The sequence below is a fragment of the Oryx dammah genome, unplaced genomic scaffold, assembly GCF_014754425.2.
Source record: "Oryx dammah isolate SB20612 unplaced genomic scaffold, SCBI_Odam_1.1 HiC_scaffold_27, whole genome shotgun sequence".
In the NCBI taxonomy this organism is placed as follows: domain Eukaryota; kingdom Metazoa; phylum Chordata; class Mammalia; order Artiodactyla; family Bovidae; genus Oryx; species Oryx dammah.
The window spans coordinates 29,558,939-29,584,284 of NW_024070211.1; the positions used below are offsets into that span (position 1 = coordinate 29,558,939).

A 25,346-nucleotide genomic window follows, 5' to 3' on the forward strand; every position below is an offset into this window, starting at 1 on the left:
CTCTTGAGTCAAGTGAGGTGCAGGCTCAGAGCTTGCTGAACGGGCACCAGAGCCCGACCTACCTACGTGTGTGCAAGGGAGTGTGTTCCCAGGGCAGGAGGGCATGTGTGTGTCCTTGGAGATGGGATGGGCCTGAAGGACCACAGTTCAGGCTGTGCCATCGCTTGTCTGTCTGTCCCTCCATTGGGATTCTGGGGGTAGGGATCTGTGGGGAGTAAAGCAGACTCCTGGCCAGTAGTGCTGGATCAAACCAGAAGGCAGGAGCAGCCCAGTAGCTCACAGGGCTTGGGTGTCTGGGATTGGGGGTACACGAGAGGTTTGGGGGGGAGGGGCTGTCTCCAGTAGCTGTCCCTTTGCTCCGCCTTCTGCTTACCCCTTGCAAAGCAAAGGCTTCAGACCCTGCAAGCCACCAGTGGAGCTGGGAGGAGGGAGGAGACAAGAGGCTGGGACAAGGGGTGGAGTGGGGGGAGGAGGAGGAGGGAGGGTGAGTTGGAGGCAGGCAGGGCGAGCGATGCTGGCTGAGCCAGAGCCGAGGCCGCTGCGGACTCAGAGCTCCCTTCTGCCTGCTCTGTGCGGGCTGTGAGCTCAGGGGGACTATCCGCCAGCCCCAGCGTGGCCCCAGGGACAGCACTCAGCGAAGAAGATGACGTGGATCTGTCTATCCTGCATGCTCTGGGTAGGTGTGGTTGTGTCAGCTAGGAGGTCGAAGCCCCCGCCGTGGCCCCTTCAACCTTAGCCTGATGCTGAGAGCCTGGGGTGGGGGGGAGTGCTGGCTGTGAAGGAGGGGGCCTTTCTGCCTCTGAGGGACCGAACTGAGTAGACTCTCAGCCTGAGTCCTTCCCCATCAATGGGGGCCCCTCGCCCCGGTTCTGCTGGTCAGTCCACCCCCCCCACCCCACCCCCCTGCTCTCTACTCCAGCTGAGTCCAGGAGCTGTGAGGCGAGGAAGCCATCACAAAGTTGGTTTCTTTTTGGAGCTTCTCCTGTCTCCATTCCCCCTCCCACCTTACCTCTCCCTTGCACTGGGTCGGGGGAGGGGGGCGAAATTCGTCACCCCTCAAGTTGCTCAGCCTTAGAGTTTGAGGAAGGTGCCGTGGTAGGGGGCCTGGGGAACAAGGGGTATTAACCTAGAAAATGAAATCTGGAGAAGCCCGGGCTGGAGGGAAGTTCTGCTTGGATTCCGTCACTTTTATCCCAGTTTCAACTTCTAACCTAACCTCTTCCTCCACAGCCCTCCCACTCTTACCAAGAACCACCCCCACCCACCCCCTAGTCCTGAGGAGGAAGACAGGGCCTTGTCTTTCCCCTTTCTTGGCCCCAGATTTGGGAAGGTGTGTGTAGGGGCGAGTGCCTGAGGGGTGGGCAATCAGGGTCTGGGGCCACATGGTGAGGGTTAAAAGTCTTGAGGCCTGTCAGTGGGAGAGAGGGGGCTGACGGCTGCTGGGGGGGAGCAGGGGCCGGAGACCCCTTCCTCAGAGGGACTTGGCTGGGCTGTCAGGCTGGGCGAAGGCATGCAAGGGTCAGGAGGGCGAGGAAGTTGTCCCTGGCCGAGGTTAATGTTGGTCTCTGAGAGAGTGCCAGCTGGCTTGGGGGAGGGCGCTTCAGTCCTGGGTCCAGATGTGGTCTTCCCTGCCCTTTCCCTGTTCCAGCCAGCCCTGGAGAGGACCCTCCTGGGCTTAGGCAAGCCCAGGCTGAAAAACAGCAGCGGGCCATTAGACCTAGGAAGAGAGAGGAAGTGAGGAGCATTGGAATGAGGGTACTTGGGTGGTGTGTGGGGCTCTCAGTAATAGACTGAAGGTGTCTGGAGTGTCCTGCATAGAGGGGGTTCGCTGGGCTGCTGTCCATATCTGTATAACGGGAGCCATGGCCAAGTTCATCTCTCCAGGCCCTTCCAGCTCCCTGGGCCCAGCTCTGGAAGGCCTGTAGATGGTGCTGAGGATGGAGCCAGGCGGGGAGGGAGGCTTGTGGTGGGAAAGTTGGTGGTTAAACTTCCGGGGTGATGCTATTGTGGATGGAGACAAGGCCACGTCAGCGGAGAGGCTGTGGGAGAAGCGCCTCGTGGCTGTGAGCCTCAGTTTCCCTGGGCAGTAAAATGAGGGTGACAGAGGGGAGGTGCCAAGAGGTGAGCATGAGTGCCTTGTCCGGTGACTCCTCTCCCCGAGAGCTGGGAGAGGGAACTGAGGACCAAGGGCTGGTGTGGATGCGGCGATTTCTCTAAGGTCCTCCCCCCTCCTTTTCCTGTCCTCTCTCCTGTGACTCCCCGCCCCCGTCCCTCTCCAGCTTCACAGGAAAACCCAGCGGGTGCCTTTCTGTGGTGGTGGAAGAGGCTGGTGGAGTGGACTGGGGAGGAGGATGTCTTTCCCATCCTGCCCTGGCCTGGATGCCCATCTCCAGGGTGGGCCCAAGTCTGGGGGTGGCGGTGAGGACTAGCCCTGGGCCACAGTCCTGGTCCCATCTAACTTCTTGTCCCGGGTCCTCCCTTGCAGTCGTCCCAGCAACTTTCCTCCTTTTTGCATGGACCTCTGTGGGGCTGGGGTATAAGTTTGTAGCAGGGAGGGGTGGAATAGCTGGTGCAAATTATGGAGAGGAGACACAGAGGTCCTGGAGACCTTGACAAGGGGGCTGCTCCCACCTTGAGAGGCACCTGCTGGTGGGAAGTGGGTGGCCTTTGTCACCAGGCAGGTCTAGATTCCGATCCTCGTTCTGTCATTTATCAGATGGGCAGCCTTGGCTATCACAGTTCCCTCCTTGAGCCTCAGTTTCCTGATCTGTAAAGTGGGGAGAAGAATACACACTTTGTTTGGCTGGGGTGAGGACAGAGTTGACATGCGTCAGAAAACCAGGTACCCAGCACACAGTAGCTGCTCAGTAAATGTGGGTCCCTCACCCCACTCCACAAGACCCTGCTTGGCTCTTAGGATGCCCTGCATCCCAGGTCCAATGTGTGTTGGCGGGAGAAATCTCCCCAGGAATAGCTGCACACATTTCATCCACGAAGTCATCTGTCCATAGCACATAGTTTTAACAAGCTGTAGGAATGAAAATCACTTTATTAGCTGAGGCGCGTAGCTGTTTATCATGCTTAACTTGATTTTCTCATCAAATGCTCCCATTGTTTGCTATTACATATTCAAGTATGGTTTATTTAGAAAACAGTTACATGCCTATTAATTGAGGTTTTTTGGTGTTAGAGCTGCAGGCCCTGGGAGAGGGCTTATTAGGTGGGGCTGAGAGAGCCACAAGGCACGACCAGGGGCCAAGGACAGCGCTGGCCCTGTGCTGAGTGAGCCATGTGGCCTCTGGCTCATCAGTTGACTTTTCATCCTAAGTTTCTCCTAGGAACTTGGATGCTGTCCTCTGAAGCTGCTCGCAGCTGCAGACAAAGAAGTGTTCTCTCTTCTAGAGCCCGTGTCCCTCCCAGCGCTAAGCACACATTTTTGTCAGAGGGTCCCCGTGAGCTCCTGGTTGCCTGGCGTGCAGCTCTGCCCTGTGAACCTGACTCTGATCCCTCTGTCCCGAACTCGCTCTCTTTGGAGTTTCATTGGCCTGTAGGGTTGTGCCCACCGTGCGGCCTCCTGACTGTGGGTTTGGGAGCTCGGCTGGGTGGTGTGACACTAACAGGGTCTGAGATAAAACAGGCCCCTTTGTAAAATTTTTCAACATGACATTTGAGGCCCAAAGTCAGGGAGCAATATGGTACTGTTTTTCTGTGATGCTCAGAGGAAGGATGGCAGGTCGGCCAAGAGTGCGGTGCCTGGGTTTCATCCTGCCTTGTCACTTGGGAGCTCTGTGACCTTAGGCAGGTGGCTTCAAATCTCTGTTTCTCCATGGGTTTCCCCACCTACCTATAGGGTTGTTAGATTTTAAAGGAGCCAATACATTTTAAAATAGTGTCTCTCCCCCAATAAGGGCTCAAGAAATGTTAGCTCTCTTTTTACGATGGTGCAGTTCAAGGCCATACAAGGTTAGAGGCACAACTAGGACCTGGCTCTTCCGCCTCTCCATCCAGGGCTTTCCATTCTGGGAATCTCCCGGGAAAGGCAGGTGGGGTGTGAGGACAGTGTGAAGGCCCAGAATACACAGGCTTTCTCCTGCAGGCAGCATGCATAGTCAGAACACGGATTCTGGGGACAAATCCTGGCTCAGCCACTTACTACCTCTGTGGTCCGGGCAGGCAGGTAGCCTCCCTGTGCCTTCCTTGTCTCTAGGTCCTTGACTTACACTATGTCATTTGAACCTCATTGTAATTCTGTGAGGTAGGAAGGGCAAGGATGGCTAGTTCCAATTTCTGGCCAAGGCGAAGGGGACCCGCAGATGGCAAGTGGCCTGCCCAGGGGGCCACAGTGGGTTCAGTGCTCCTGAAAAGTGGAAGGGTATGGGCTGGAGGTTTTGCACCTCTGGGTTGCGGGGTCAGTGGCAAGCAGCCCAGAGATGGGAAATGATGTTAGGGAAGCACCGTGATGCCATCCAAGCACCACCCACCCATATTGCCTCCACCTATCTCACCACTGATCATGGAGTGCCAACTTTGTTCAAGAAGCTGGCAGATACTGGACAAATGATTGCAGTAAGATGGATATTATCCAAGAGGGAATCTGTAAGGACATTTAAGGAGAGACCTCACCTAGACTGAGGGAGAAGGAGGGACATATCAGGAAAGAGATGTTCTCCTCTGGGAGGTGAACTTTAAACTAGATCCAAAGATGAAGTTGAGCCTGCAGAAATCCAAGTGCAGGAAGTAAGCATAACTGAGGAAAGATAAGATGGGGTGAACTGGCCAGAAGATGGCCTTTGGGCAGAGGAGTCTTGACAATGTAACTGCCAGGGCTTCTCCAGATAACACAGACGGCAGCTGTTGACACACCCTCGGAAGTGGTGGTATTGCCGTGGTTAGGGACTGGGGACCCTATCTCAGACAGACGTGAATCTGAATCTTCGGTCCATCCTGGCTTCCCTGGTGCCCCAGAGCACACTCCTCAGCCTCACTGTAGGATGTTGCAGTGAGGAATCAGTGAGGGAAGCTGTGCCAAGCCCTCGCCATCAGGCCAGGCCTGATGGGGTTTCAGACCACCCACATCTCTGTGCCTGGTGTCTCAGATGGTAAAGAATCTGCCTGCAATGCAGGAGACCCAGGTTTGATCCCAGGGCTGGGAAGATCCCCTGGAGAAGGGAATGGCAACACACTCTGGTATTCTTGCCTGGAGAATTCCACGGACAGAGGAGCCTGGAGGGCTGCAGTCCATGGGGTTGCAGGGTCAGACACGACTAACACTTTCACCTTCACTGTGCCCTCCCACTCCAGGAGCTGATTTTTTCATATTAGAGCACAAAAAGGGACCTGGGGCTTAATGCTCAAAATTGTTGGGACATGGTTTATAAAGCAGCCAAGTGGGGAGAGAGAGAGAGAGAGGCAGGCTGATGGTGAGTGATGGGCCAGCTCAGGAAGCCCTGTCAGGGGCCGAAGGCCACCAGGCAGAATCCGGGCTGCCCAAGCGTCTGTGTGCTCTTCTGTCACACGGGGAGCTCAGTTACAGCCATTCTCTGCCTCTTTCCTCCCTTGGAGACCCAGGGCTGCTTGGCATAGGAGAGCTCGCTCCTCAGCTGGGTGAGGACCCCCTGAACCTGGGTTCTGTCCCCTGCGGGCAGGACAGTGGCAGTGGGTGAAATCACTGCAGGGAACCGAGGTCAGGCAGCAGCTCCATTCAATTTGCTCCTTCTGACTTGTTTTGGGCTCACATTGTTCTGGACACAGTGGACATGGAGCAGAAGCACATGCAGATGTGTGTGCCTGTGGGCAAGTCCAGTGCACACCCAGGCATGACAACACAAATCAAGAGTCCACATCTGGAGAGTGCTTACTATGGGTCAGGCGCTGTTCCGGTGGCTTTTCAGGCATTGTCATAATCTATAGGTGGTTGCTACGATTAGCCCACTTAACAGATTAGTAAAGTGAGGCAGACGGGTTAATTAACTTGCCAGAGGTCACCTTGCTAACAAGTCAGATTGCACAGGGTGCTGTGACAGGGCGCCAAGCATGAGTGACTGAGGAAAGGAAGGGGTGCCGGGTGGCGCTTAGCCCGAATCGAATCATGAGGAAATGACCAGACACATCCAGATACCGAGGGCCATTCTTCAAAAAAGTCCACGTTATCAAAGAGAAATCATAAGGTGGAGTCATGTGTCCACATGAAAGAAGAGGAAGGAAACCCAGCAACTAAACGTAATACAAGATCCTGCTTGGATCCTGAGTCCAAAATAAAAACAAAGGCAAAGACCCAGCTCAAATGGGTGTTATTGTGGCAAAAGGGGAAATCAGAATATATTACTGAATGTTAGATAATGCTATTGTTGCGGGGTCGAATTTCCTGAGGGTGGTCATTATATTGGATTGAGGTAGGGGACAGAGACAGAGGGTGGATAGAAGTGGCAGAATGCTCATAAGCAGTGAGTTGGGGCCAAGGGCATATGCATGTCCATCTTTTCCAGAGCTTTTAAACTTTCCACAATGAAAAAAGAAAAGTAGTATGGAGAGATTGATTTTGAAAGGGATGGTGGGGACGTTATTTGGGAAGATTTCCCTTCGGGGATGAGGTTTGAATGAAGCTTTCAAGGATGCCTAGAAGCCTGACATGGTGAGAGGCAGGAAGGACATTCTGGGAAGAGGGAATGGCAGAACCAGGGCTCAGGTATGGAACCAAGGCAGGGAGTCAGGGAATGGAGCATGGGGATTGAGATGGCTGGGTGGGCCGGGTATGGACCAAGGCTGCTCCTTGCTGATTGGAGGGAGTGCACGTTTTATGGTGGATGCTTGGGAAGGCATGGAAGCCTTTTGGAGTGAGTGGGGGTGACCCCAGAGAGCTGTGTACCTTAGAGGCTGTGCAGGGAGGAGGCTGTTGCCACAGGCAACAGTGCCCAGGCAAAAAAGTGACAGGGCCTCTAATGGGGCAAAGGCAATGGAATGAAAAAGCACAGGAGGGCCAAGAGAATATTTAGGAAGCAAAATTTACAGAGTCTGGCAGCTGGTTGGATTTGAGGGTGGAGGGTTGGGAGGCGTTGAGAATGACTCAGAGTTTTCCACCCGGAGCGACCAAGAACACGATCAGCCCTAGCTGGCTAGGGGCTGGGGGGTGATGGTGATGGTCAAGAGGAACTTTGGTGGGGTGGTGTGTATGTGAAGGTGAGGTGGGGCTGGAGGGAGCTTGCATTTGCGGTGCTGGGGCGGGGGAGTGTCCCAGACTCCAGCCTGTAGCTCCACTGGGAGTCCCAGTCTTCCTCACAGAAATAAGCACTGATGCCAACCAGGTCCTGGTGTCCAGCCCACGGTGATGAGACATGGAAGGATGGATTGCTGGGAGAGGGCTGAATGGCACTCCAGGTCTGTCCAGGGCCTGCTTTATAGCGATTTTCTTTCCCAAGGCTCACTGGCTTGCCCACTTCTGTCCTCTGGCCTCTTCATCCATGGCTCCTAATGTGGGGCCCAGGGAGCCCAGTGGGGCAGGGCTGGGGATGTTTTCGGGGCAGGAGCTCATGAGCTGAGGACCTCTAGGGTTATCAGTCCCCTTTCATCACCACCCCCACTCCACTGCGCTCTGCCCCACAGGGCAGGGAGGAGCCAGTAAACAGCCATTCCCACCCCAAGGCCAAGAACTCCCGCCAAGGCTGTCCAAGCCAGATGTGCCACACCCCTCTGGCAGGCAGCTTGGCTGAACAGAGTGGGGACGGGGGCAGGGAGAGATTCCCCCAGAGGGCCAGAAAAGCCCTCTGATGCTGGCTGGGCTCGTTGCCGCGCTAGGGCTCTGGGCTTGGAGGGTGGGGAAGAATGACTTCAGCTGGGACCCTTTCCCTTTTCTGAGTTCTCAAGGAAGGTGGACCGGGGACAGACCAGGCAGCTTCTGCCGTGGCCAGGCCTCTTCTGCCCTGAATTTTCCCTAGGTCCGTTAGGAGCTAATCTGGCAAGGGAGGGGCTGGTGTGCTTTGTGAGGCTGTCTGCCACTTGTCAGGGAAAATGATGCTCATTGTCATAACAAGCCGTTACCCTTGAGCTTGGTGCTTTATGGGCCCCGTTCTCACCCTCTGCCTGTACCTGCAGAGTAACTGTGGGTGGGGCACGGGAGGTGCTAGAACCTCGTTTATCTTCTTCCTCTGGATTTTGACGTATGATTGTTTGGAAGTTCTTTTCCTCCTGTCTAATCATGCGTTCTGGCACCTTCTACCCACTGGGGTTTTGTTTTGCCTTTAGAAACTTCACAGCCATGACAGCTCCTTCAGATATTTGAAGATATCCCACCCTACACTTCCTCCTCCGTCATCCCAGGAAATCTTCAGACCTCTGTGGATGACTCTTAACAAGATTACCAGACATCTCAGTGTATATAGCCAGGGATGCTGGCAGAGTCAAGGTTATGACCTGGGGTCACTTTCCTGGGCATGGCCCAGCTGGTTTCTTCACTCCTACTGGGGTTGCCCAGCCCCTCACGGAGGGGTGATGCCCCATTAGACAGTTCTCTCTCTGTAAACGTCAGCAAGTCCCACCCCCTAGATCCCACAAGCTGGCCCATTGTTTCCCGAATACTGTGTATACCCAGGCTGTCTTGTCCAAACCCCTCACTTCCATCTGGGGACTATGAGGCCCGGAGAAGGCCACTGATGGTCCCAAGACTGCCAGTCTGGAAAGCTGGTCTCTAGACTCCCATCCCAGAGATCCCAGAGATCCTTCAGCCAGAGAACCAGGATAGGGTGGATATAGAGGATGGACCATCACCCAGGGCAGCTGGGTGTGCCAGACCATCACCCAGGGCAGCTCAAAATGCCGTGAGCAAGGCTGGAGAGCGTGTTTTCTGAACCTCATTTCTGTTCTCCAAGCCCATGGGGCGAGGAGATTTTGTAAACCAGACTTTATGGAGTTGGCCAAGCAGAGCAAGCAAGCCCAGGACCCAGGCGAGAAGCCTGGGTATTTGTTGGTCAGCCTGGAAGGCCAGCTTGCTCCTCTTCTGTTTACTGGGCAGATTCCACTGCCCTGACTTTGCTTTAGCAGGGAGGCCTCTTTCCCTGGGTTTTAGGGGAAGGGCTAGATTTGGGGTCATAGGCAGATAAGGCTGGGAGATAAGCTGGTATGGAGAGTTTTGCTGACTTAGTGGGGTGGGAAAGGCAGGCTTCCGGGGGCAGAGTAGGCTTGAGATGATTGGGCTTTAGGGCTTCCTGCATGCCCCTTCAGACATGCCTTAAATTGAACCCCAAATCCCTTCCCTGCTTCTCTTCCCATCTAAGCCTTGGCTGCTGCAGTTGACAAGGGACTGGGTCCCCTCCCTGGAATGTCAGTGACAGAGATCATTTGGAAGGTCACCAGCAGGGGGCTGAGATGGGAAAACACGGGAGGTGAGACCTCAGAATAGGAGAGGACTCACCTGCCCCTCCTGGTGTGGGATAAGGGGTACAGGTCAAGTCCAGAGCCAAGCAGTGCCCGGCCCCCACTCTCAGTCCACCCCCTCACCCCCACCCTCAGCTGAAGCTCCCAGAATAAAGTGTCTGGAATATCCAAACCTGGGTCCTGCTGCCTGGTCCAGCCAACAGGGGGCACAGCTGGGCTCCGGCACCTGCTGGCTCCTCTACCCTCTGCTCTCTTTGTCTTGGCTCTGGGCTTTATCTCTGCTGCCTTCTGCCTCCCCACCATCTCAACATATAGTCTGTCTGTCTCTTTGAATTTTGAGACAATCTAAAACTTCAGGAAAGTGTCAAATACAGTGCAGAGAGCCTTCCCCCCTGCCCCCGAACTATTTGAGGGTAGCTGACCCATTGCCATGCCCTCTCTGATACGGCCCTATTTTCCTACAAGGACTTTTCCTACCTAACCCAGCACAGCCATCCAAGTCAGAAAATTGACACTGATGAGTGACTACCTTCTCATCCTCGGGCTCCGCTGAAGATCGGCCAGGTGTCCTCCTGATGTCCTTTAGGGGCGTGGAAAGAATCCAGTTCAGAATCAGTGGCGGCATTTGGTTGTCAGGTCTCTTTAGTCACCTTCAGTCTGGAAGTCTCCTTTGCCTTTCCTTGACTTTCGTGACCATGTCACTTTGGAAGATTATAAGCCACTTCATTGGTAGACTGTCCCTCCGTTGGGGTTGGTCTGACGCTTTCTCCTGATTAGATTCAGCTTGTGTGTCTTTGGCAGCAGTATCGCAGAAGTGATGTTCTGTTCTCACTCCATCCCCTCCCTAGCGCACGATCTCCACTCGTCCCGTTACCGGTGACGTTGCCTTTGATCACTTGATTAAAGCGGAGCCTGCCAGGCAGAGTTCCTTTTTTCCCCTTTGTAATTTATAAGCATGATGTGGGGAGGTGCTCTGAGCCTCGTAAATGCTCTGTTCCTCACCAGCCTTTCAGTGTTTTCACTTATTTCACACATCAGTATGGACTGTCATTACTGTCAGCATGTGTTTTGATGAATCATTACTGTCACGATGTATTTTGATGCTCACATCTTCCCAGATCTGAGGAGCCCCTTCAGGCTGGCTCCTGCGTCCTTTTTGTCTATCTGTTCCCCTGTGAGTCTCTGATTCCCTTTATGGTCTCTCTGCATTTCCACCTAATCTCTCTCATTCTCTGTATCTGCTTGCTTGTTTCTGCCTTTATCTTGATCCTCTTTTTTTTCTTCTCTGTCTGACTGTTGCTTTTCTCTTTGTCTCTCTTTGTATTTTCCTTTTTTGTTTCCCTCTCTCTCTCTCCCTCTGCCTCTCTCTGTCTTTCTGCCTCTTTCTCTGCTGGCTTTCTGTCTCTCCTTTCATCTGTTTTTCTGTGTCTCTTGTGGCTCCATCTCCTTTACCCAGGACTCAGCACTATAGGGCTCTCAGCTGCTGGGTTTGAGACATGCGAGCCCTGGACATGCTGGGTTTGTATTCCAACCTACAGGCATTGCATACATTTATGTATGTCTATTTGCTATCAAAACTTTCTGGGACACTGCCAGCCATCCCCTGAGCACCTGGAGCTGGGAGGCTCAGACTGGGGTGCTAGGAGGGGGACTTGGAGAAAAAGAACCTTCTCCCTGGAACTGTGGGGTGTGCAGTCGCATCTGTGTGTGTCCATGTGTGTGCCGGGGGCTTTGGAAAGCTCTGTGGCTGGGGAGCCGGTGAGGCAGCATCAGCGTCTGTGCTCTGCTGGCCCCTGCTGCCTGAGCTGGGGAATGAATCCAGTCAGACACCAGGGGGAGGTGCCTGGGAGAGGAACGGTGTCTGCACTCAGGGCGTGATTTCCTGGGGTGTCCTCGGAACAGCCTGTGCCTGGGCTGGGGGTTGCGGGTGGGAGGAAGGAGGGGGGTCTTAAGCAGCATGGATGACTTTGTGACTTAGAGTGTGTTTACATCTGTGGTCACAAGGGGGTGTGGAGCCCAACCTCACTCTGTCTGGAGGGGGCAACTGAGGCCCCTGTTAGTGGTAGGGTGGCAGCTGGCCCAGAGCTCACAGAAAGCCAGACACAGAGAAGGCTTAAGGCTTGGACTGCCAGCCTGTCTCTCATCCCATGTGTGTGGTGGTGTCATTTTAAAAAGGATATTTAGGGACTTCTCTGGTGGTCCAGGGGTTAAGACTCCACACTTCCAGTGCAGGGGTGGAGGTTCAGTCCCTGGTCAGGGAACTAAGATCCTACATGCTGCATGCAGCTAAAAAATTTTTTAATAAGGATATTTAACCTACTGATATTTTCATAATGTAAAGGAGAGGAAATAGAAATAAAGATGGAAGAAGACTTCTGGGCTGAGGCAGGGAGTAATAATGAGGTTTCGAGAGAGAACTGAGGGGCAGTGCACTCACAGGGGTGAGACCTTGAGGGCCATCAGCAGTGGGATGGATGAACAAGTTAGCTGCATGCACACAGGGAGTACTACGCAGCAGCGGAAAGGAGGGAGCTGCTGTTCTACCTGACCGCAGGGATGAATCTTGCAGATTCTTGCGGAGTCAAGAAAGCAGGCAGAGGAGTATATACTGTGTCATTCCATTCATATGAAGTTTAAAAACCTGGCAGAATGGATCTTTGGCAACAGAAGTCAACAGTGTTTACCTTGGGGTGATAGTGACTGAGATGGTCACCAGGGAGCCTCCAGGGGTATGAATCCAGGGGGCATACATGTGTCAAATTGTATTGAGCAGTACATTTAAAATCAGTGCACTTTGCTAATACAGAAAAAGTGATTAAGAAACCATGGAGGAGCCTGTGGTGCCTGGATGCTGGGGTTTTTGGTTGTCTGAGCCCCACCACCGTCTGGGAGTTTGGGTCACACCCATAGCTTCTCTTTCCATGGGCGCCTCCTTCCAGAAATGGGCTCAGGCCCTTCACCGCTGAAGGGGCTCTCACTTCTCCTTCCCCCAGTGCTGGCCTGCTTCTCCCTTGGTCTCCGGCTCTTTCCCCAGGAGCCCAGCCTGACCTCTGTGCCTCTCCTCCCACAGCCAGAGGACCTGGAGGCCCCCAAGACTCACCACTTCAAGGTGAAGACCTTCAAGAAGGTGAAGCCCTGTGGGATCTGCCGACAGGTCATCAGCCGGGAGGGCTGCACCTGCAAAGGTGAGGGGCTGGCGGGGCCATGGGGGAGGGGGAGCGTGTCTTCACGGAAACGAGAGGCTTGGGGTCCTGGCGGGGCTGGGATGTCCTTGGGGTTCCAAGTGGGTGCCTGGTTCTCATTTGGGCGGAGAGGCTGAGCACACGGATGGCGAGCATGTAGGTGTGTGTGAATGGCACATCACAATGGATGGCATAGAAATAGCATGTAGTTTGTGTGTAGATGACATGAAGAAGGTATGTGGGTGGCCTACAGATGGCATGTGAATGGCATGGGGAAGGCGTTTGGGTAGTATGTGGTGGGCAGGTGGATGGTGTGTGGTTGGTGTGTGGGTGGTGTGTGGAGGGCGTGTGAAGGGGTGTGGTTGGCCTGTGGATGTCATGTGGTTGGTGTGTGGCTGGTGTGTGCAGGGCGTGTGGAAGGTGTCTGGGGGCGTGTGCCTGGCACTGGGAGTACTGAAAAGATGCCAAGCCACAGTCCTTCCCTTGTGGCAACTGAGGGGAGAGTCTAAGAGGCCCCTGGTTGGCTTCGGCAGAGGGCCTGCTGGCTGGCAGGCTTTTGCAGTCGTTGTTTTCACGTGTTCCTGGAACGGCCCGGGCTTGGCTGTCACTGCCGCCAGAGGAGTTCGTGTCTTGTCTCAGATCACGCGGTGAAATCAGCAGGAGGCCCCTGTGCCCAGTCTCGGCGACTGACACCATCACCCACGTACTTGCCACCGGCTGCCTCCCTCTGTCGTCTCCCATCAATCGCCATCGCCTCTCCCTGCTCCCATACAGCTTGAGTCCCTGAGCTTCTCATCTTAGGTGACTTCTCTCACCTGGGCCTCTGCCTCTCGCATCCCGACCCACCCTCTCAGCCCACCTCCATGCCAGCTTCCCTGGGACTCGGCGTCAGTTCCCTGGGTTTTGCCTCGGGAGCCCCCACACCCTCAAGGCAAAGCACAGACACCTTCCTGCAGCCGTGCAGTCTGGTGGACTCTCCCCTTGCCAGCTCTCTGACTCACGTCTCCCCTGCCCCCAAGTGCACAGTGAAACCAGCTGCACCTCTCGTACTTCCCAAGTACACCAAGTATGTCAAACATGCCAAAGCGCCAGGCTCTTTCTTTCCTGGAGCCTTTCCTCACGTGGTTCTTTCTACCTGGCTCTCCCCCTCCCTTCCCTCCATGCCCGTGTCCCGGTGGGGCTGGGAAGATGGGTGTCAGACCCTAGGGAACAGTGATGAAAACAATAGTGAAGCACACAGACACGTGATCTCATGCAGGGCTCATGGCATCTGGGAGGTGGTGGTGTCATCTCTGTTCTACAGCCGAAGAAACCGAGGCTCCAAGTAGTCAAGTCTCTTGCCCAGACACGCAGCTGGCTGGGCTGGAGTGGTGTTTCCAGCGTGTGTGCTCTCTGGGCAAGGAAGGCTTCCTAGATGAGGAGTTTCTGCTGGTGTTGAAGTCAGAGTGGGTGGATGGAAGTGTGTGAGTGAGTGTGTGCATGCATTTGGGGGGCATTCCAGGCAAGCCTGATACAGGCCAAGGGCAGAGTTTTAGGATCCTTAACTGCAGGATTGGGACACTCAGACTGTCTTTAGGGGGCCAGCAGGAACATGTGTAATAACAAAATTAGCCGCATGATGGCACCCTCCTTACAAGTAGTCTGGCTGGGATTGTTTAGTCGCTTGGTGGTGCCCGACTCTTTGCAACCCCAAGGACTATAGCCCACCAGTCTCTTCTGTCCATGGAATTCTCCAGGCAAGAATACTGGAGTGGGTTGCCATGCCCTCCTCCAGGGGATCTTCCCAACCCAGGGATCGAACCCAGGTCTCCCGCATTGCAGGTGGATTCTTTACCTTCTGAGGATGGATGGTGCTTAAGAGTCAGAACTGGGAGAAGTCCATCACCAGCTCCCAAAGCTTACTCAAACTCACGTCCTTTGAGTCGGTGATGCCATCCAAACATTGCATCCTGTCGTCCCCTTCTCCCATCTTCGATGCTGGGAAAGATTGCAGATGGGAGGAGAAGGGGACAACAGAGGATGCGATGGTTGGATGGCATCACTGACTCGATGGACATGAGTTTGAGTGAACTCCGGGAGTTGATGATGGGCAGGGAGGCCTGGGGTGCTGCAGTCCACGGGGCCACAGAGTTGGACATGACTGAGCCATGAACTGAACTGGGAGAAGTCAAGGAGGTATTGCCTAAGGTGGGGTCTTGCATGTTGCTTGCATCATAGCCCCCACCTCATCCTGTCTCTTGAACCTGCCCCTGTTAACCGCTGGCCCACCCCCAGTTCTTTCCTTCCTTTCCCAGTGCTTCTTCCCTTCACCCCAGTGACACACAACACTGCTCTGATACGAGGTGGCACAGGGCTGGGAGTAGAAGGAAGTCCTGACACACTCACCGGGTGACCTTGGGCACTCTGGCTGCACGTTCTGTGATAGTCTGTGGTCTTAGGTTCCCAGGATGCCCTGGCTAGAGGGCCTGGGTGGAGGAGGGGCTTTGACCCCATGTGAATGGAAGGCTCCCATGGTGTGCAAAGATGTCCTGGGTCTCATCTGGTTTGGAGCCTGGCCCTGCCAGTGTGAACCAGACTGGAGGGAGGGTGGCCAAGAGGGCTGCCAGGCTGGTTTGGCAGCTCTGAGTGAATGAGTGGCGAGAAGGAAGAAGCTGGGGCCACTCTCCAGAGGCACCAGCAGGTGTCAGAACAGGGCCACGGAAGGCCCAGGGGCCTCCAGCCCTGCAAGAGAAGACAGAAGACTCCTCACTCTTCAGGCCACGTGTGCACCCCCGGTGAGACAGGTGAGGTCACCAGGTTTGGGGCCACTGGGCTTAATGGCAGGAGATGCAGATGCCACCCATTTATCCTTCCGCCCACCCATTTATCCATCCACCCACCCACCCATTTATCCACCCACCCATTTATCCATCCACCCACCCATCCATCCAGGGTCACCAGAAACGGTTGCACAGGTCATTCACTGGCCGAGGGGTCAGTTCTCCAAGGCCAAACCAAAGGATTTGTTGTGCTCTCTGGCTCATGGCAAATAGATGGAAAAACAGTGGAAACAGTGGCAGACTTTATTTTTGGGGGCTCCCAAATTACTGTAGATGGTGACTCCAGCCATGAAATAAAAAGACGCTTACTCCTCAGAAGAAAAGTTATGACCAACCTAGACAGCATATTAAAAAGCAGAGACATTACTTTGCCAACAAAGGTCCATCTAGTCAAGGCTATGGTTTTTCCAGTGGTCATGTATGGATGTGAGAGTTGTACGATAAAGAAAGCTGAGAGATGAAGAATTGATGCTTTTAAATTGTGGTGTTGGAGAAGACTCTTGAGAATCCCTTGGACTGCAACCAGATCCAACCAGTTGGATTTAGGGTTGCATCCCTAGATCCAACCAGTCTATCCGAAAGGAAATCAGTCCTGAATGTTCATTGGAAGGACTGATGTTGAAGCTGAAACTCCAATACTTTGGCCACCTGATGCGACGAGCTGACTCATTTGAAAAGATCCTGATGCTGGGGGGGATTGAAGGCAGGAGGAGAAGGGTATGACAGAGGATGAGATGGTCGGATGGTATCACTGACTCAATGGACATGAGTTTGAGTAAACTCCGGGAGCTGGTGATGGACAGGGAGGCCTGGTGTGCTTCAGTCCATGGGGTCGCAAAGAGTTGGACATGACTGAGCGACTGAACTGAACTGAACTGAACTAGCTCTTCTTCCTGTCTTCAAGTCTCGGGCTGCAACACGGGGACTCTCTGGATTATTGGCTGGGGGTTCAGGGTTGAGTGTCGAGGCCCTGCATGCACAGTCTCCATGGGGCTTGCAATGTTGAAGGAACTTTTGCTGCAGGCAGGGGCAGTGAGAACACCAGCCCAGACCTAGAAAGATGGGGGCTCTGGGTCCTGTCTCCCACTGGCTGCCCTGCCCCATTGCTCCCCACACACGCCTGCCTTTCACTGTTTAACAGACTATGACTGAAGGAGGTGGGGTGGGAGACGAGGTCGGGAAGAGAGTCAGGGAACCCGGGGTCTAGTTCTGGTTCTGAGAGGCTCAAAGTTGAATGAGGCAGACAGAATGGAGGTGGGTGGACATGTGAGTGCCACCGTGACAGATATACAGGCAAAGAGGTGGCCATGATGGCCATGAGACCGTGGCTGGTCTTCTGGTGCACTGAGCCTGTTTCCTCCCAGGTATCAAAGGGTTAATAATAAACCCAGTCCTCTCTCTGAGGGGGTGATTGTGAGGAGCACTGAGATTCTTTGTGTGGCTGTAAAGTGACCCCTGGTGTCAGGACTGAGGCTCCCTGTAGGGAGATGGAGGTAGATGAGACAGTGGGAGAAGAGGCCTCTGGGGCCTTTGTCAGTGGCCTAGCCTTGACTTCTGGGACTGGCCATGCACAGGCCAGGTGAGCTCAGATAAATCTCTTTCCCTGTCGGGTATCAGTTTCCTCATCTTTAGAAAAAGGGTTGGACCAAGAATATCCACTGAGGCCCAGACCGAGGGAGGCCCTGGAGAATTCCCTTGTTGGCGTCTGCAGAGTCTGGAAAACCCTCCCAATGTAGGCCGCCCCTCCACCACCTGTGTGCAGGCGTGCACCCATCTGACAGTCATGAACCGGGCCCCTCTGGGCTGTATGCCATGCTGGAGCCAAAACCCAGCTCCTAACCTGGGAAGACAGACATGCTGTTGGACAATTCCAGAGCCAGTGTGTGTGAAAGATTGCCTCTGACTCAGCAGATTTTCCTGTCAGTCTTCAGTAGGGAATCCATATGTTTTCTGGATCTTGAAGAATGTGTAGGAGTTCCTCAGTCCAAACAGAGGGTTTCCCACAGGTCCCTGGGAGGCAGTGCTCTAGAGAGTCTAGGGCCTGGACCAAGGGCCCCAGCCTCCCACCAGGCTGACATCCAAGGGAAGAGACCAGGATGGCAGCTCCAGAGCCCAAGACTGCCATCCAGCCTTGAGTGGGGCCCAGACTTAAGAGCCCTCCCCTTCTTCATCTGGTCAGCTTGCAAGGTGGGGGCTGTCACCTGCAGTGTCCCCGAGAGTGAGATGTACCTGGGGAAGATGCTTCAGCCCTTAATGGGACAAGTCCACCGAGATGCCCTCACTAGCTGGGTTTGGGGAAACCTTGTTTCAGGATTTCTCCTCTTTACTGGGAATCCCAGCTTCCAGCCTGTGTCCCAGTCACTCCCTTCTTGGAGTCCCTGGAAGCAGCCTGGTCAAGTGGGAAGACACTGGGTTCTAGTCCTGGCTTCCTCTTGCCTGGCTGTGTGACCTTGAGTGAGACGCTTTACCTCTCTGGGCCTAGTTTTCCTGATTCTCCAAACGAGGGGTTGCACTAGATCTGAGGTTCTAAACTGTGTTCCAGAGGAGCTATAACGTTCTTCAGGGGCCCGAGAAGGTAGGAAAAAGGGGGAAATCAAGGGTAGGCTTAAGGACCTGGGACCCTGGAACCTCTGCCCACTTTACTTGGAGCCCTCTGGTTTCAAGAGTTAAATATATCAGCAAGCAGAATGGTGTGGTGGTCCTGCATTTGATTCAGACATCCTAGATTCAAATCCCAACTTTTAGTAGTGAGAACAGCTTGCTTCATCTTTCTGTGCCTCTGTTACCTAACCTTTAAAATAAGACACGCAGCGAACCTTCCTCCTTGAGTTACTGTGGGAATTACCTGAGACAATATATGTAAAGTGCTCAGAAGCCAAATCCTGGCACATAACAAGCATTCAATAAATGCCAACCAATATCATTGACTGCAGCCACTAAATTAAAAGACGCTCGTTCCTTGAAAGAAAAGCTATGACAAACCTAGACAGCATATTCAAAAGCACAGACATCACTCTGCTGACAAAGGTCTGTCTAGTCAAAGCTATGGTTTTTCCAGTAGTCATGAGTGAACGTGAGAGTTGGACCATGAAGAAGGCTGAATGGTGAAGAACTGAAGCTTTCAAACTGTGGTGCTAGAGAAGACTTTTGAGAGTCCCTTGGACTGCAAGGAGATTAAACCAGTCAATCCTAAAGGAAATCAACCCTGAATATTCATTGGAAGGTCGGATGATGAAGCTGAAGCTCCAATACTTTGGTCACCTGATGTGGAGAGCCAACTCATTGGAAAAGACCCTGATGCTGGGAAAAACTGAAGGCAGGAGGAGAAGGGGGTGACAGAGGATAAGATGGTTGGATGGCATCACCAACTCAATGGACATGAATTTGAGCAAACTCTGGGAGATAGTGAAGGACAGGGAGGCCTGGCATGCTGCAGTTCATGCAGTTGCAGAGTCGGATAGACTTAGTGATTGAACAACAATATCATCGAGGGGGCTTCTCTGGTGGCTCCGTGGTAGAGATTCCACCTGCCAATGCAGGAGACATGGGTTCAAGCCCTGGGTGAGGAAGATCCCCTGGAGGAGGAAATGGCAACACACTCCAGTATTCTTACCTGGGAAATTTCCATGGACAGAGGAACCTGGTGCTCTACAGTCCTTCGGGTCTCAAAAGAGACAGACATGACTTAGTGGTTAAACAACATCGTTGAGATTCCATGTAAGAGTCCAGCTGCATCAAGAGTTTGGCTACAAAAACAAAAACCACTGGATGGGATGACCTAGAAGGTTTCTTTTTGCTTCAACTTCAGAGCCACACCATACCCACTCCCCCTACCACTCCAAGTCATCTTGCATTGGGGCTCTCCAGAGAAGCAGAACTAATAGTATGGATAGGTAGGTAGATAGACAGATATTTATTGTCAAGAATTGGCTCACATGATTGTGGAGACTTGGCAAGTCCAAAATCTGCAGGGCAGACAGTTGGGTTGGAGACCCATGGGAGAGTTACCGTTCAAGTCTAAAAGCTGGCAGAATTCCTTCTTTCTTGGGGAGATCAATCTCTGCCTTTCAAGCCTTCAACTGATCGGATGAGGCCCACCCACATTATGGCTGGTAATATGCTTCACTCACAATCTATCGAAAGTTGACAACTAATATAAACCATCACACACCTCCAGGCCAGGCCACAGAAATAAGCGAGGCAGGGAAGAGCTGTGAGGTCCGGTGGGCAGCCGGGCAGGTTTCTGCCAGCTGGGGAAGGAGCAGAGGCCTGCTGGGCACGCAGGCGTTTTATCGCGGAGGTCAGGTGCACACCGAGGCTCTGTGCTCATTTTCCGACCCGAGGCCAGGAGGAAAAGGCCATTTAGATCCCAACAATGTTGGCTTCCTGTGTTCCCAAGAGGCAGGAAGCCACCCCAGGACAGAGTCCAGGCCGCCCAGCGAGGCAGGAGTCAGCCAAGGGCTGGGGTTGGGGTGCTCCACCCCACAGGTGACCTACAGACCCCTCCCCACTCCGAGGCTTTTGGCTCCATCTCAGGCTCTGTTGTGAAGGGGCAGTGTTGACACCCTCTGGCCAAGATGGGGCTTCTGGGCTCCATGGAGCTTTGGTTTGACAGGGTCCCTCCCCAGAGGTCCTCAACTTGCAGGGTCCCTGGCCTTCTGTGGGTGTGCTTAGGTGGCGTTGATCCTGAGATGTGTGTCCAGAGAGGTCTCGGGTATCTGAGGGATGCTAGGAGGGGGAGGTTGGAGTTCTCCTGCCCTCATTCCCCTGGAACAGGGGTCAGAGATGCAGGGGACTTTGGCGGTAAAGCAGGCAAGTGAGTGTGGACAGAAGGCCATGGTGGGGGCCCCAAGGATCCAGAGAGAGCTGCTCTGTTGCATGGCACTCCAGCTGAGAGAAGAAGCCTTTGTATTTTAAACATTGAGCCAGTTAATGAAGACAAGGGCCCAGGCCCAATCTTCCCTGGAGGCTGCTAGTTGGCTGTCTTATTTTCTGAGCAGGAGTCGGAGACTCAGAGATGGGAGTGACTTGCTTTGGGTCACATAGCTATAACAGCAGTCAGGGCTAGAACCCAGTTCTCCTGACTCAGGGTTTTTCCATATAATATCACAAAGGTGATGGAGATGCTGCTGGTACAACTAACCCTTATACAGAACATCCTCTGGGCTGGCCAGGTATATTAACTTATTTAGTTCTCACAACAACTCTGTGAGGTCGATGCTTTTATTACCCCCATTTTAGAAATGAGGAGATGAAGGCTCAGAGTGGTTAAGTAACTTGTCCCAGATCACAGAGCTGGTGCATGACCTGCATCTGAGCTGAGAGTCAGTCTACGTGCAACCAGGTAGGAAAGTGGGTAGATAGAAAGCAGGACCCATGGGGGAGTAGGTGGGGATTAATCAACTCCTTCAGTGCTCCCACCCTTTGCCAGGCTTGATCGTAGGTGGTGTTTGCCCTGAAGCACTTAGGAAGACTGACTGTGGCCCCACCTGCCTTCTCCCAGCAGGGGGTGGAGCTGAAGAGTGAAGCTCCCTACTCACTTGCATGTTTTCTGTTGCTTCAGAATGTCAACTCTGGTCCCAAGGGTATAGGCTGCAGAGAATCCTTCCAGTGTGAAATTTACTTCACATTTATTGAGCCTCATCTATGCCAGACCCAGTACTAGGGGAAGGGGCAGGACCCAAAGCTACAGAGTTGAACAGGACCTCCCTTTCTGTCTTAAAACAGTTGAATATGGGGGAGAACAAATAATAAAGGAATGCTTAGTCCTCCAAGGTGCTAAGAGCTTTGTTGTGGGTTGAGGATTCTTGGAGCACAGAGGAGAGAGGGACCATCTTTGAATGCTTTGTCATCCAGGGTGAGCATTTTGAACTGGGCCTTGAAGGATGTATAGGAGTTCACCATTCCAGACATAAGCCTTGTAGACTCAGAGTCTGTGGAGTTTGATGCGGCAGGGACAGATCCCTTTATGGGCAGTGGCTGGAGGTGGAGGCAAGATGTAGGCTTAATAAGTGTGTTGAGCTGGACAGAGGATTCTAAGCAGGGATGTGATATGATCAGTTTGTTCCTTGGGATGGCCTGTGACTCTGTGAATTGAAGGGAGACAAGGCTGGGAGATGTGGCCCAGGGAAGGATAATTGGTCTGAACTGGTACAGTGGTAGAAGAGGAGGGTTGAGACTCAGCAGCCTCTTTGGATGACTAACTGCTTGTTAAGGTAATGAAAGGGAAGAAGGAATTACAGAGAGGAATATACAGATACTCAGGGAGCAAGGAAGGACCCAAAGGATGGCCTCTAGTATTAGTTCTCAGCATCAGCCTTTGGCCTCTGCTTGCTTTCTGAAGGATCCTGTGCTCTGGTATCTGTATTAGTTAGCTGTAGCTCCGTAACAAATTACCCTAAATCTTAGCAGTTTACATCAAATACAAAATTATTCTCTCACATAGATTCTGTGGGTCAGGGATTCATGAGTAGGGCCTCACCCACATACCTGGGTGGTTTGGACTTGGGGTGTCTCATAAAGATACTGTCAAGATAGCTGGGGCTGTAGTCATCAGAGGGCCTGATGGAGTAAAGGTCCACTTCCAAGGTGGTTCAGTTGTGTGCTAGTCAACTTGGTGCTGGCTGGCAGCAGGAGGCCTCAGTTGTTCCCCACACAGCGCCCCGACTGGGCTGCCTGAGTGTCCTCCTGACACAGTAACTGGCTTCCCTGAGAGTGAGCAATCCAGGAGACAAAGGCTGATAACTTAGCCTCAGAGGTTATACACTATCTTTTCTATAATATACGATTGGTCTATAAACCAGTTCATCATGTGAGGGGACTGCAGAAGGGTGTGCTTACTGGGAGGTGATTCACACTGGGGCCACCTTGGAGGCTGCCTGCTGTGGTTTCCCTTTCTGTGACCCATTTGAACGTGTCATTGATCCGAGAAGTGAGAAGCCAGCTGATCAGCATATTTCAAATTACAGCAGGAGGGATGCAAGTTGGAGAGTAGGAATACCGCCCTATGGGAGAATACCGGAGACCGGTGACCGGTGACCAAGATTGTAAAGGAGCCTTCCCTGGAGGGAGCTCGGGGCAAGAAGATTTCCTTGGGTTTGGGAGCAGGTGCTTCTTAAGGCATAAAAATTCATCTGTGGGGGTTTGGCCACACTGGGGCTGCCTGGAACCTGCCACTTGAATTCCATTTGCCAAGCTTTTGTCTTTTGAGCTGGGGGCTGGGGAGGTATTTCTTTTCTCCCCACTGTAGAGCTTTCAAGGACAAGCTCTTTGCATTCCAGCACGTAGGGAGCACTCAGCACATTGTACTGCAATTGCCCAACGATTTCCCCATCTGCCCTCCATTCAAGGGCATTCACTGAGGGTCTGCCCACTGTGTGACAGGCAGGGCTGCCCTGTATAGTCATGCAGGCTGCTCAGTGCCAAGGGCGCCTGCCCAAGAGAGTCCTGGAATTAGTCTGTGCCTTGTTCACCAAGCCATGCATCCAGGTACAGGGCTGGGCCCACCTGGAGAAAGGACATCTTTGTGCCATTTCCACAAAGACAAGGTAGTCAGTGTCCCGGGGGCTGGTCTGCCCAGAGGGTGGGACTTTTTCTGAAAGATGTTGTTTGGCACCGTGTGCTTGTAGCACACACTGATCTAGCTGCTGGGGATACAGTGTGAACAACACAGACACGTTCCCTGCCCTCATCAGTCTAGTGTGGGGAGATGTACTATATATAGGTAGGCAGGAATTTCCCAAGATGACTTCAGATTGTGAGCTGTGCTAAGAGGATTTTTATCAGGGTGCTGCTAAGAAAGAATAACGGGGAGCCTACTGTAATTTGAGTGGCCATGAAAAGACTCTTTGGAAGAGATAGCTTTCAGTGGATTCTAGAAGTAGAAGATGGATGTGGATTGGTGAACAGTGGAGAGCTGGGGTGAGGGAGAGCCTTCCAGGCAGTGAGAACAGCAAGTGCAAAGGCCCTGAGGTACGAAACAGCTTGACGCATGCTGTGAATGTCAGGAGTATGAAGTCTGATGCTGGAAGAAGATGGAGTCCTGGCTCTCACTGTGCTCCCAGTGTCTAGACTGGGCTTGGGAGGCCTGGAGTGGACCCTTAGGGATGCCTTAAAAAAATGAAATCTGTTATTTTTGGCTGTTCTGGGTCTTCACTGCTGCACAGGCTTCCCTCTAATTGTGGCGAGTGGGGGCTATTCTTCGTTGCGGCGCGCAGGCTTCTCACTGTGGTGGCCTCTCTTGCTGCGGAGCGCAGGCTCTAGGATGCGTGGGCTTCAGTAGCTGTGGGTCTAGAGCACAGGCTCAGTAGTTGTGGCTCACGGGCTTAGATGCCTGAGGTGTGTGTGATCTTCCTGGATCATGGGTTGAACCTGTGTCTCCTGCCTTGGCAGGCGAATTCTTTACCACTGAGCCCATCAGGGTAGCCCTTGAGTTCATGCTCAGTTGCTCAGTCATGTCTGACCCTTTGTGACAACAGGGGCTGCAGTCCTTCAGGTTCCTCTGTCCATGGGATTCTCCAGGCAAGAATACTGGAGTGGGTTGTCATTTCCTTTTCCAGGGGAATCTTCCCAACCCAGGGATTGAACCCTCATCTCTTGTGTCTCCTGCATAGGCAGGCAGATTCTTTACTACTGAGCCACCTGGGAAGCCTGGGGAGGGAAGCCCTATGGAATGCCTTTTTGATGGACTATGAGACACTGTAGGGAGGGTTATGGCTCAGGAAAAGACTAAGTTTTGGGTGGGGATGATTAAATGGGTGTGTGTGTTAGTTGCTCAGTCATATCTGACTCTTGGACTGTAGACCCAGGACCCCATGAACTATAAACCACCAGGCTCCTCTGTGTGGAATTTCCCAGTCGTGAATACTGGAGTGGATTGCCATTTTCTTCTCCAGGAGACCTTCCCAACCCAGGAATCGAACCCAGGTCTTCTGCATTGCAGGTAGACGCTTTACCATGCGAGCCACCAGGGAAGCCCGATTAAATGGGGGTGCACATAAATTCCAGGGGAGATCTTCAGTCAGGTCAGTGCAGCAAACATTTATTAAGCCTCCACTCTACTAGGCACCACTGTGTCACATACATATGTGTGTGTGTACGTGTTTAAGAGAGAGAGAGACAGAGAGGAAGAGAGAGAGGAGGTCCCACGGACTGCAGCACACCAGGCTTCCCTGTCCTTCACTATCTCCCGGAGTTTGCTCAAATTCATGTCCACTGAATTATTATTCTTGAAGACCTGGCATTTGACTAGCAGAGGAAGAGGAGAGCTCCTTGTGTCAGGAGGCACGGGCCCAGTGGGCGCCTGCTTGGCTGGAAGGGCCTTCAAAGCTTAGGCCACATGGCCTGAGGCTTTCTCAATTCCACATTCCAAGGCCAGGAAAGGAGGCTTGGGGATGGGAATGGGAAGGCTTCTGGTGTCAGAGTGGAAACACCCTCCGGAGGGGGTTGCCACCTGGGGTGGTGACGGTGGGACACTGAGAGAGAAATGGAAAGGCTAGAAGGATGGGCAGGACTTGACTTGGGTGGCCGGGGATGGAGAAGTCCCTGAGCTGGATTGTGTGACTGGTGGGGTCAGGAAAGCTTTGCTCAGCACTGGCTGAGTCATAGGCCTGAGCTGTGGCCAGAACTGGGTTCTGGGAGAACAAGGTCTGGCCAAGGTCACATTGCAGACTCCGCCCAGTGTCCTCCAGCTTCTGCCCCCAACCCCTACTACCGCAGACAAACCAGAAGCTTTCATGTGGGGAGCTGTGGAGGCTTTATTGACAGCTCTGGGCCTTCATGTGTGCCTCGGTCTCCCCTCTGCACTTCGCTGGGGGTCTGTTTGGCTTGAGGTTGGAAAGGGGCGGGTTACTGTAGATTCAGGCTTCTTTGGTGGCTCAGTGGTGAAGAATCCGCCTGCCAATGCAGGAGTCCTGGGTTTGATCCCTGGATTGGGAAGATCCCCTGGAGAAGGAAGTGGCAACCCATTCCAGTATTCTTG

At 53.2% G+C, this 25,346-nt stretch overlaps 1 protein-coding gene across 6 annotated transcripts in view; it reads left to right on the forward strand.

The window, feature by feature from the left end:
• Positions 1-519: 519 nt before the first annotated feature.
• TNS1 (tensin 1) overlaps positions 520-25,346 on the forward strand; it is a 210,235-nt gene continuing 185,408 nt past the window's right edge. For all 6 annotated transcript variants that reach the window (XM_040228387.1, XM_040228386.1, XM_040228388.1 and 3 more), the window contains exons 1-2: positions 520-676; positions 12,437-12,551. In XM_040228387.1, coding sequence (XP_040084321.1) covers positions 644-676; positions 12,437-12,551 — 148 coding nt within the window. In that variant the 5' untranslated portion in view covers positions 520-643. The remainder of the gene's footprint in view (positions 677-12,436; positions 12,552-25,346) is intronic.